This window comes from Penaeus monodon, chromosome 16 (genome assembly GCF_015228065.2).
Source record: "Penaeus monodon isolate SGIC_2016 chromosome 16, NSTDA_Pmon_1, whole genome shotgun sequence".
Lineage (NCBI taxonomy): Eukaryota > Metazoa > Arthropoda > Malacostraca > Decapoda > Penaeidae > Penaeus > Penaeus monodon.
The window spans coordinates 16,017,649-16,030,148 of NC_051401.1; the positions used below are offsets into that span (position 1 = coordinate 16,017,649).

At 44.4% G+C, this 12,500-nt stretch overlaps 1 protein-coding gene across 5 annotated transcripts in view; it reads right to left on the minus strand.

Moving 5' to 3' along the window:
- Nucleotides 1-6: 6 nt before the first annotated feature.
- LOC119582559 (putative inorganic phosphate cotransporter) overlaps nt 7-12,500 on the minus strand; it is a 17,099-nt gene continuing 4,605 nt past the window's right edge. The window contains exons 1-11 of one of the 5 annotated variants that reach the window (XM_037930913.1): nt 12,186-12,341; nt 7,862-8,056; nt 7,545-7,759; nt 6,149-6,382; nt 5,649-5,736; nt 2,666-2,892; nt 2,256-2,405; nt 1,874-2,006; nt 1,362-1,603; nt 882-1,008; nt 7-658 (exon numbers count right to left, since the gene is read on the minus strand). In XM_037930913.1, the coding sequence (XP_037786841.1) occupies nt 561-658; nt 882-1,008; nt 1,362-1,603; nt 1,874-2,006; nt 2,256-2,405; nt 2,666-2,892; nt 5,649-5,736; nt 6,149-6,382; nt 7,545-7,759; nt 7,862-8,051 (1,704 nt within the window). In that variant the 5' untranslated portion in view covers nt 8,052-8,056; nt 12,186-12,341 and the 3' untranslated portion in view covers nt 7-560. Of the gene's footprint in view, nt 662-881; nt 1,009-1,361; nt 1,604-1,873; nt 2,007-2,255; nt 2,406-2,665; nt 2,893-5,648; nt 5,737-6,148; nt 6,383-7,544; nt 7,786-7,861; nt 8,057-12,185; nt 12,342-12,500 lie in introns of those variants that run through there. The other 4 variants (XM_037930911.1, XM_037930912.1, XM_037930910.1 and 1 more) reach the window with 4 other exon arrangements.

Sequence of the window (12,500 nt, forward strand, 5' to 3'; positions counted from 1 at the left end):
TGAGAACGGAAGAACCTACCAGTCCCTACCTGGCATGAAGAGGCTTCTCACTGTACCTTTCTGGAACCCTTTGATAAGACTTGGGTTCCACAACTCCACAGTGATTCCTTACGTATGGCATTAGTAAGCTTTCATCGAGTGGTGCGTCTAATGCAAATACTAAAGGCTGAAGCAAGTCATACTGTATCGTATTTCAACAAACTATATATAATACACAACAGAGTATACTTACTTTGCTCTCAGCATATTACGTTATACGCTATCATTGTCCTGTTTCTTCCCTATTGAGCAATGGCTTCACAAATCACGCAATGCATGTGGAGCTGCCTATCTATTCCACCTTCTACATGACAGCTCTCCCTGTCTATCATTCCCGGGACAGGTCAATGCTATGATCACTTCAGTCTAATTTGACACAGGCGATTTTACACTTCTGTTCAGTGAGATTCCCACTCTCTCCCTCTCTTTTAAACCCCTTAATAAAACTCTAAAAATTCTTACATTCTCTCTACAAAGATGTTTTTTATAAAATCATTCAGATCAGGCCTTATCGCACGAAGTTAACAGATAACCGGGTCGAGCGGCGACGTCGGAGAAGTCGGCGTGGTCACCGTCGAGGCGAGGCTGACTTTGACTTCGTTTTCGCTACAGTCCTTTCCTGCTGGATAAAGGAGGGGGACAGTCAGACAGATCTTGGATCGCCGTTCTTAATGTAACAATACCATTTACCATCTGATTGTTATAATACTAGTGTACACTAAAGCACACATTTAGATGTACCTGTCAAATACAGGTATGTATGCATATGTATACTATACATACATTTAAAGGAATGGAAAGGAAAGCTAAAGACTCGCATGCAACTATTCCCACACACTTGCCTCTACAAAACTTGGGCTCATTCCAGTACTGCGGCCTTTCGGAGATCAGGAAGACGTAGAGGGAGCCGGTGACCAGATAGATGCCCACGGTGATGAGGAACACGAACCGCCACGCACTCAGTGTTTGCTGGAAAACAACGTATGCTTATGGTATGCTGTTTGGATGTGTGCTGTGTGGCTTTTTTTGCGGCTGTTCTTTTATTGTATGGGTTTCTTGTGATCTTTTATATGATGTAAGAGTTCTCTAAAGGATTATGGGGTTTCCTAAGACTTACTCATAATTTATGTTTTTTTATGGCTTACGTAAGGCTTGCAATAATGGTTGAATGTATATGTATGTAAGCATTATTATAATACATGTAATGCACATATATTTTATAATATATTCCAATAATGTTTCACTTTATGAAGGCCTATCTTACTAGCACAATCAATATCATCGTTTCCGTAATTTCCCCCCTAAAAATTCCCCCAACGTACATTTCCCTCGGTGATCGCCCCCGTGATCATCGGCGCAAACACTCCAGCGAAGGCGCCGACGGCATTGGTGATCCCCAGCAGCGTCCCGGCGAAGTTAGGAGCGATGTCCTGGTGCGAGCAGAGGAAGCCGCAGTTGGCACTCCCCCCGAGGCCCACGGACAAGCACAGCACCACCACCGCAAGCACGGGGTCACAGTTCACGAAGCACATGATCACCAGGCTGATCATGGCTCCGTAGAGGGCTGTAGGTTGCAAAGAATTCGTTTTTGTCCTCAAGATACAACGAACTTTTTTTTAAATGCCTACAATAACCAATAAATTCAAATAATATGCATAAAGCCTATAACCACAGCAAAATATCTAAAGTCTCAATTACAATAAATCTACAACTTTATCGCGCCAACAAAGGTTCAACAAATAACGAATAAATTACACGAGATAAACATAACAAATAACACTTAAAAAAAATAGATCTACAACTTTCCCACATCATCATTATCATCATTTCTTACCAACAGACATGGACAGTCTCCTGATGGTGATGATGGACAGGATTTTAGCCTTCGTTAGTCTGTCCATAAGGAGCCCCCAGATGTAACCCCAGAGCCACATCACGAGGAAGGGCAACGCCGAAATCAGACCATTCTGCAGGAGAAAAATAGAAACCAGGCCTCAAGAAGCTATTCGAAATCATTGGCAACGGATGAAGGACTTTTTGTGGGCCGTGGAATTACTCACATACTTAGCAAGAAATCTGCAAATCATCGTTATCAGCAGAGGCAGAGAAAAAAAAGGTGCAAGAAACTAATCGCAGGTCAAAATTATCAGCAAAGAAAAAGATCTTGCACTACTTATATCAGACCCCAAGATCTAATATCCCGAAGTCTAACTTACCGAGCTCATGTCGAAATGTTGGATGTTCTTCAGATATGTTGGAAGTTCTGTGAGCAGCGTGTAGAAGCCGTAGTCATAACCCAGGGAGCCAGCCAGCAGTCCCCAGAAAGGCAGGGACATCAAAAGGTCCTTCCACGGCAGAGGAACGCCCTGCGAGAGAAAAGTGGGTTGAGAGTTGTCGTGTGAGTAAAGACTAGAAAATGGTTCGTGGCCATTGAAACTCGGACGTAAACAAATGCATACACAATTAAAATAGCTAATAGCATAATGGATATGATCATATTACCAATCACAACATGAATGATTGTCACTACCAGCCCACTCATAAAGCGCTATCATCAGAATCCCCAGCAACACCGCTACAACACCTAGCCGTATCCGACCCCCAGCCCGCAAAAGCTCAGCCTTACCTCCGCTCTCTTGGTCTGTCCTGCGAAGGCCTGGATGTGCGCCAGCTCCGAGGCAGAGATTCTGGGGTGGGCTTCGGGCCGGTCGTGGATCAGGATGAACCAGAAGATGCCCCACACGATGCCCAATCCCCCGAAGAGGTAGAAGACGGAGGGCCACCCGCCGAGGAAGGTGGACGAACACAGCCAGCCGCCGATGGGCAGGGAGAGCACCGTGCCCAGAGGAAAGCCTACGAGTGGGATTTCTACTATTAGTCTTCAAGAGTGCTTTTATCTAGAGCTAGCCATTCTTAAAGTAATATTTGTAATATCGTGATTACGGAGTTTTACTCACGTTTGCCATACTGTTATTTGTCATAGTGCAATATTCTTCGACTATTGTAATTTAATTGTAATTGTGGTAAACTAAAGATATGGGTTTAGTAACACACTTGATGTAAATACTTTACAATGAAAAACTTGATACGCCTTTGTCACTGTGTTATCATTACAGTACGTCTTCATAGTAGATTGAGGGTGCAATATGAAACGATCTTCTAGTGCATCAGAGAAAATCAAATAGCTCTTTATACTTCATGTCTGGTGGTCTGAAAAGCTTTTATATTGAACAATTCTTCCTCATGAGAACTTTCCAGTATATAATAATCCCAGCAAGACGTATTCCAAGACCTGTGTTTATTGTGCCTTTGCTACATGCTTCTTTAACTATCTATTTAGGTCGCCGTGCTTGAGCGTACCAACAAGTGATAGTATTCATACAAAGTGAATGTAGTAAAACCGTGGCATTTTGTGTTCAAATTGTGTGTGAAATTCCCGTAGGTTTGCGGTTTAAATTTTAAAAAATAACATGCCCTGTATCATTTTTACATACAATTGGCGTTCTATTCACCAATCTATTTGTATTTCTCTACCTACGGAAAGACTAATTCCTTGGAGGCCCGAATGCTACTTGTCAATCTCCCTGTTTTACCTCTTATGGCTGTTTATACCGGAGAAATATACATTTTGGCTATCAAATCTCGAATGATCTTATAGAAAAATTCGCACACATTTCTATTTCTTATACACAAAGCTAGCTAGATTTACCTCAAAATACACCTTATCTAATCGGAACGTTAGTTAGTTTCATTCATTCCTTTTTCAGCAAGTATTAGATACGTATGCATATATCCATATATCCACGCACAAACAATACAATTACACACCTATATCACAAATATAGAACTAAAATTACACCTACATACAGACGTACATGAACTCATACATAGACTTCACCGATACACACCCGCACCTACCCACCCACCCACCCACCCACCCACACCCACACCCACACCCACACCCCACCCACCCCACAAACAAACGAAAATGGCAAGGCAGCTTGTTTACACGCAGTGCCACTGTCCTTGGCAAGTCACAGGGACGAATGCTATGCGGTGTTAGGTCACGACAGCGGATCTGGGAGTCTGGGAACTAAGTGTCCCCATTCCATTTACACCTTGGGCATGTCCGTCTACTCTGAACGCGAATTAGTGGTTTTGGCATCTACTCTGAAGGGTACAGTAAGCCGTTAAGCTTAGGTACCTCCGAGGATTTTTTTTTTCTCGAACGCGTTATCTTGCGTTTTTTATTTTGATAGCTCCCGTATTTTTTTGACAAGCTGGGGACACTAATCGATAAGGTTTATAAGCCTTCTATTAATAAATTGCACTGCAAGGGGTGGGGTGGAAGGGGAGGGGGAGGTGAGTGCTTGCGTTAGATAATCGGATTAAAATATTTTTAAGCGATATCAGTTCAAGTCCTAATGCACCACTTACGATTATCTAGAGTACGGTAAGTAATATTAGCTAATGAATCAAAATGCGCGTTGACGTTGACTGATAAATACGAATTACTAAAAAAAAAAATGGTAGCTGGATTTTACGTGTAACTGCAAAATATGGGGGGGGGGTTGACGCCGTTCCCCTTAGTGCATTAGTTCCTTTTTTTTGCAAGTTCAACATGACATACCAAATATTTTATTTTGTAAATATCCCAGAATGATTGTTCTGAGCAGGCATTATCAATTTGTTACGTGCGTAAAAGGTTTAAATATGCATTAAAATTTTCCATAGCGATTAAACTAACAAATACTAAAAGGAAATTATCTTACCGTAGAAATCTGATTTAAGATTCCTTTCAGCGCTTATAAGACTGGTTTTAATAAATTTTAGTAAAAGCTGTTTTTACGTCATTTTGAACTGATTAAAGCCTTGCAAGGTACGAAAGGTGCATATTGAAGGTCAGCGACTAATCGATACAAGCCTCTTTATGTTACGAAAAGTGCGTACTTATGAACAGCGACTGTGAAATAGTTCAGACGGTGAGCAGTGAGGCCTGCAGTTGCGTGGCACTACAGGCGTTCTCTGCGATAATCTCTCCAGACTGTTTTGTCTGCCCCGCGGCGCTGAACACCCTGGCTGCATTGCCAAGGTATGCTGCAAGTGTCAGGGCACGACCATATATTCTTCCTCTTGTATCATGACATCCTTTATAATACCTCAAAACCATACATGAAGCTCACTCGCTCACTCGCTCGCGAGTGTATGCGTATGTGCGTGTGCGTGTGCGTGTGCGTGTGCGTGTGCGTGTGCGTGTACGTGTGCGTGTGCGTGTGCGTGTGCGTGTGCGTGTGCGTGTGTGTGTGTGTGTGTGTGTGTGTGTGTGTGTGTGTGTGTGTGTGTGTGTATGCGTATGTGCGTGTGCGTGTGTGTGTGTGTCTGACTGTGTCTATGTCTGTGTCTCGGCCCCCCTCTCCCTCTCCCTCTCCCTCCCCCTCTCCCTCTCCCTCTCCCTCTCCCTCTCCCTCTCCCTCTCCCTCTCCCTCTCCCTCTCCCTCTCCCTCTCCCTCTCCCTCTCCCTCTCCCTCTCCCTCCCCTCTCCCTCTCCCTCTCCCTCTTCCCCTTCCTATTTCTCATTATTGTTTCTCTTATCTTATGTTTCCTCTTACCTGAATAAACAATTGTGCTGAACCTGCTCCTCTCAAAAGGCGGGATCCAGGTTGCCAGCATAGAATTCACTGCCGGGAAGACCACTCCCTGTGAGGGGAGAAAATGTACAAATTGCGCATTTGTTGGAGTACGATCACTCTCACACTCTCACACTCTCACACTCTCACACTCTCACACTCTCACACTCTCACACTCTCACACTCTCACACTCTCACACTCTCACACTCTCACACTCTCACACTCTCACACACTCACACACTCTCACACTCACACACTCACACTCTCACACTCTCACACTCTCACACTCTCACACTCTCACACTCTCACACACTCACACACTCACACTCTCACACTCTCACACTCTCACACACTCACACTCTCTCGTAGTCTCACTTTGATCGCCATTGACCACGCTGTGCCCTATACTCACTCACCCAACACCCATCCCACACACACCCCCACCCCACACCCACACCACACACACCCTGCACCCACCCACCTGCACGGCGCCGCAGAAGATCCTGACGGCGATGAAGAGCTCCGTGGACGCCCTAGCGCTGAGGGGCGTGAGGACCGTGAAGAGCGCCGAGAGCACGATGCCCAAGCCGAACACTCTCTTTCCCCCGAAGTATTCCGCCAGCCTCCCGCCGGGGATGTTGGTGCAGGCGTATCCCCAGAAGAAGGAACCAAGGATGATGCCCTGCGTGGTCTCGTCCCAGGAGAATTCTCCGACCTGCAGGAGGGAAGGGGGGGCGGCGGTGGGGTTGGATGGATAGAGAGCGATAGAGAGCGATAGAGAGCGATAGAGAGCGATAGAGAGCGATAGAGAGCGATAGAGAGCGATAGAGAGCGATAGAGAGCGATAGAGAGCTAAGGATAGATAGAGATAGAAGAGATAGAGAAGATAGAGAGATAGAGAGATAGATAGAGATAGAGATAGATAGATAGATAGAGAGATAGATAGAGATAGATAGAGATAGATAGAGATAGAAAGATAGAGAAAGAGAGAGATAGAGAGATAGAGAGAGAGGAAGAGAGAGGAAGATAGGAGATAGGAAGAGGAAGAGGAAGGAGGAGGAAGAGGAGGAGGAGGAGGAGAGGAGGAGGAGGAGGAGGAAGAAGAAGAAGAAGAAGAAGAAGGAAGCGAAGGAAGCAAAGGAAGCGAAGGAAGAGAAGGAAGCGAAGGAAGCGAAGGAAGAGAAGGAAGAGAAGGAGGAGAACAAGGTGGGGGGGGGAAGAGACAGTGTAAGAAATTATTTTACTAACGACGTCTAAACATTTTTTTTCTCTTTTAGCCAAGAAATTCTCTGTGTGGTGGGTGTTTCCTAATATATACATATCCTGTTTAGTTTCATTCGTCTGTCTGTGTTGGCATGTAGATAAAATGATGATTTGATGATTACGTGGGTGAATGGAGATGCAAATGAAATGAATGGGCTTCATTTTCCTCATCTTGGTTTTACGTTCAGAAAATATAAGGGATTTGAATGGAGAAAGAATCTTTACTATGCGTTTACGTAACATCACTATGCACAGAATCAACGTTATACGTTTTTTTCTTTTTTCTTTTTTGCAAATGTATGCATGCATGCATATATGTATGTATGCAGGGATGGTTATAAATAAATACATACACATATATATACATGTGTTTATTAGTTTATAACAATCTGATCTTGGAAGGGGATACTGAAAACTGCTTGTATGCATCTTTTTCCATAGATTCTTGCCAACTTCACGAAACACAGTGGAAATGGGGATGAAAGAGATGATAATTCAGAAAAAAATACTGATTTGTTGATCATGTAATGGCGCTCACATTTCTAGTGTTCTAATCATTATTATCATCTGTACAGTGTCAAGGAGAGGAAAGAACAGCCCGGAACAACACTTACGATGGTTTCCTTGGGCTTCCCGCTCGTCTGCTCGGGCGAGGGGCACGTGTCGTCCGCCGCGACAGCCTCAGAGCCGTTGTGTTCCCCGTGGTGGTGTTGCTCCGTGCCCACCATGCCCACGATGGCGATGGAGAGGCACACCCTCATGGCGTACATGAGGACGATGCCCAGCAGGGAGAGGATGGCCAGGGTGAAGCGCACCTGCCAGCACCCGCCTGAGGAAGGGAGAAGGACCACCGAGCTAAGAAATTTCCTAGAAGTGTTGCACAAGGGCTAAGGCTTCGTTAAGGTCTGGCTTTCTCTCACCAAGTACGTACCTTTCTCCCCGCCTCTTGTTCCTCCTCCTCCTCCCCCTTCTCCACCAGCCGGCACGACCTCCGGCACAGGGTCTTCTAAAGCCAGCAGGAGTGTTGTGGGTTCCTTTGAGTCGCCGTTGGGTTGGCTCGGCTTGGTCTCGTGCACGACGTCTCCGTTCGTGCCCACCTGCGGGGGGTCCGAGCCGGTCATCTTGTCTGCCGAGGAAAAAAAAACACCATTAGAAAAAAATCCTCACGAAAATCCTATCAAAACCTATTATCGAAACAAGAAAGCAACCGGCATGGTTTCCAACACAAGAGTCCCTAAACCTGTCTTGAAAACACGAGCTTAATCGACTCGGTTTACATCCATACAGGTGGAGTCAGCGTGCGTAGGCAAAACAAGCTATCCGCAACCACCCAACCATGCGATAAAGTGCGCCCACATCTCTCCCTCGCGACGCCAAAGCTTCTCCTCGACGAACAAAACCTGGTTTGTGAAATTTAAAAAAATCTTGCCTGTTTGTTTGTTCGTATACCTTAACGTTCCCTTTGTTGAATATCGCTGAAAGGCGAATACTGATATTCATTGACGGTGATGCAATATTTGTAAATTGAAAATATCAGTATCAACTAACCATAAGCTTATTTTTTATTACGAACTTGCGACTCATTTGACTTTCGATTAAATCCTCCATAAACTCCCAAATCAAAACAAAAATAAATAACACAAACAGACTACCCTCCTTTTCAAAATCACTATTGCATACTCGACCGAAACGAACTATTTTAGCCTTTCCTGTTGTGCCAAAATTCCAAAGCAGTGACGGTCATTTGTTCCAATGATCTAAAAGTGTAGTACGTAAGCTCCGCTCTACGATACTACGCTATGTATTAGAGAGCGAGAGTGTGAGGGAAAGCGAAATCGAAAGCGAAAGGGAAAAGGAGAGCGAGTCACAGAGACGGACAGACGGACAGACGGACAGACGGACAGACGGACAGACAGACAGACAGACAGACAGACAGACAGACAGACAGACAGACGGACAGACGGACAGACAGACAGACGGACAGACAGACAGACGACAGACAGACGGACAGACAGACGGACAGACAGACGGACAGACAGACGGACAGACAGACGGACAGACAGACGGACAGACAGACGGACAGACAGACGGACAGACAGACGGACAGACAGAGACCACAGACAGACGGACAGGACAGACGGACAGACAGACAGACAGACAGACAGACAGACAGACAGACAGAGGACAGACAGAGGACAGACAGAGGACAGACAGAGGACAGACAGAGGACAGACAGACAGACAGACAGAGGACAGACAGAACAGACACAGAGAGAGAGAGAAAAGCAATTACCCAGAAATGAGGTCAGTTACTATAGGCGACAAACTCACGTATTTACCCACACAGAGACTTCACCCCGATATGGCTTTCCAGACCCAGAGTATCGATCATACAAACCTCTAAATTAACAACAACGAAGATGATAGCTATGAAATGAAACATTCTGTGATCAATATCCCTCCCTGATAAAAGCTAATGGAAAAGGGGAGAAAGGGACAGCGTATATTGAGACCTTCAGCAAAATGGTTTTAATTTTAGAAGCCACGGCAGTCCACCCCGCTTATGGCAGCCTCCTCTGGCGTCGTGCTCTCCGACTTGCGGGAATTTGCGCCACTCGTATGACTAATGCTGGAGTAATAGTCGTAGTAGTAGTAGTACAGGTAGTGGCAGTAGTAGTAGTACAAGTAGTGGAGGTAGTAGTAGTACAAGTAGCAGTAGGATAAGTAGTAGCAGTAGTATAAGTATAATTGTAAGCATTAGTAGTAGTATAAGTATTAGTAGTAATAGTATAAGTAGTAGTAGTAGTAGTAGTAGTAGTAATAGTAGTAGTAGTAGTAGTAATAGTAGTAGTAGAAGTAGTAATAGTAGTAGTAGAAGTAGTAATAGTAGTAGTATAAGTAGTAATAGTAGTAGTAGAAGTAGTAATAGTAGTAGTAGAAGTAGTAATAGTAGTAGTATAAGTAGTAATAGTAGTAGTATAAGTAGTAATAGTTGTAGTATAAGTAGTAATAGTAGTAGTATAAGTAGTAATAGTAGTAGTATAAGTAGTGATAGTTGTAGTATAAGTAGTAATAGTTGTAGTATAAGTAGTAATAGTATGAGGTAGAGGCAGAAATAACAATACCTAGGTAATTATTGTCGTAGTTACGAGCATATATAATAATAATAATAATAATAATAATAATAATAATAATAATAATAATAATAATAATAATAATAATAATAATAATAATAATAATAATAATAATGAGTTTTTACGCAGGAATCACAAGCAAAGACGCACGAAACAGGAGGCTTGCCTGTTCTTTCTCACCTACATTTCAAGCGACAATATACAGCGTCAAGCACCAAATACCACTGCATCAAGAGCAAGCAAGAAGAAAAAAAATAGAAGAAAAAAAACTACGACTGCTTGATAAACAGTACGAAGAGAGGACGTGCCGGAAGGAGGGAGGAGGGGAGGAAGAGAGGGAGGGAAGGAGAGAGGGAGGGAGGGAGGGAGGGGAAGGGGGAAGAGAAAGGACGAGGGGTCTTCCGTGTACCCCTTCCTCCTTCCCTCCCTCCCTCCTCTCCCCTCGCTGAACCGGTTTGAGGCGGATCCAACCGGCGCCGAACCAACTTTCTGGCGTTGCAAACATTTTTGGGACCTTTCCCGGTCGCAAATACTTGTATAATGGCCTCGCCATCTGCTGACTAGGCTATTTGGCCAGATATATATTTTTGAGTGATTTTGTATTCATTAAAGCTCACTTCCGAGTTACGATAACCGATGACAGTATAGGCAGGGAGGGCGCAGGTGCTCGCGCCGAGACGGAGAGCAAGAGGGGGGGAGGGAAAGAGGGGGGGATCGGGGGAAGGGAAAGAGGGGGGATGGGGGGAGGGAAAGAGGGGGGGGATGGGGGTAGCTCTCTCGCTCTCTGGCTGCCTCATTCTCTCCCCGTCTCTCTCTCTTTCCCTCTTTTCCTTTCCTCCTGTCTCACTTCTCCTTTGTTTCCCCTCTTTTCCTTTCTCTTCTTCACTTTCTCCTTTCCCTTGCCTTTTATATCACTTCCGAACCTTCTTCCTTTTTTTTCTCTTCCTTGCCTTTCTCTATATCTCTCCCCCTCCCCAACCATCCCTTTCCCGTTTCTGTTTTTCTCTCATCCCCCCCTTCTTTCTCCCTCTACCTCTCCTTTTCCCATCCTTACCCCTCTATATTTTCCTTTCTTTCTCTCACTCCCCTTTCCTTCTATCTCTCTCTCTCTCCCGCTATCTCTATATCTATTTTCTTCCTCTCACTCTCTTCCCCTTTCTCTTTCCCTCCATCTTTATTTCTCCTACCCTCATTCTTCTCACTTTTCCTCTCCCTCACCCCTTCCCCTTCCCCCCCCTCCCGTCTTTCCTCCTCTCTCATCCCCCCCCCGTCTTTCTGCAACGCTGCAATCACTCATATCCGATTAAGAGCGATGCTTGCACAGCTTTCGCGAAGATGACAAAATTCAGACGTAAAATGAAATGCAGGTGAAGATTTATATATAGCATCCTTACTCCGGCTATTTCTATATTCCTTTTCTTCCTCTCACACTCCTCCCCTTTCTAATCTATACCTTTTTTTCGTTTTCTTTTTCATTCGTCTGCATTCATCGACATATTTCCATTTCTTTCTCTCTACATCTACTTATTTCCCGTTACTTCTATCACACCCTCTCTCTCACCCTCTCTCTCTCTCCCTCTCCATCGCTACACTTCGCTCTCCACTCCCCTCGCTCTTTCCTTATTGACCTTTCTCCATCTCGTATTTATAATCTCCCTTTCTCTCCCTCCCACGACTTTATCTCTCTAACATTTCCATCTCTCCTTATATTGTTTCTCGTTGTTTGCTTTTATTTTGCGTTGTCCAATTTATATTGCCTCCCTTCTCTGGCTCCTTTCTCGCATTTTCTCATGTCTTTCTCTCTCTCTCCTTTCCGCTTGTTGTCCCCTCGCTCTGTCTGTCTTTCCTGTCTCTCTCTCATGTCTACATTCCCTCTTTATCTCCCCTCTATCTCCCTTCCCTCCTCTTCCGTCTCCTTCTTCCTTCTACTGTATCACCTCTCCTTCCCATCCGTTTCTCCTATTATTTTCTCTGCCCCGCTTCTCCTCTCACACTGCCCCGTAAATGAATACCAAAACTATAATAACACAATAAACAGACAAACAAACAAGAAAAAAGATCCTGAAGTAGAAGCTGTTTACACACAAAATTATCTGTCTGAAATATCTCGTCGTGTACTCACTGTAAGGACTGTCCTCCCTGGGTATTCAACCTTGTCCTAGAAAGCTCGCAACAGGTCAAGTCCAACTGAATTCACAGGTTTTGGGCAATGTTCATACTGCTCACACTTGACCTAAACAAACACTTGGTTTAAAAGGTTGACAGCGCACCATAGCTTTGCCTGATTTCTTAATTGGCAGTGCGATGTGAACAACCCATTTCGTGGCGGTAGTTAAAAACGGTTCCATATCGGTTTAAATGTTTAGTGGTGTTAATGAATAAACACATTTTATGACAGGAAAATATGATTCCAGATCACGAAATTACTGTTGAGGAT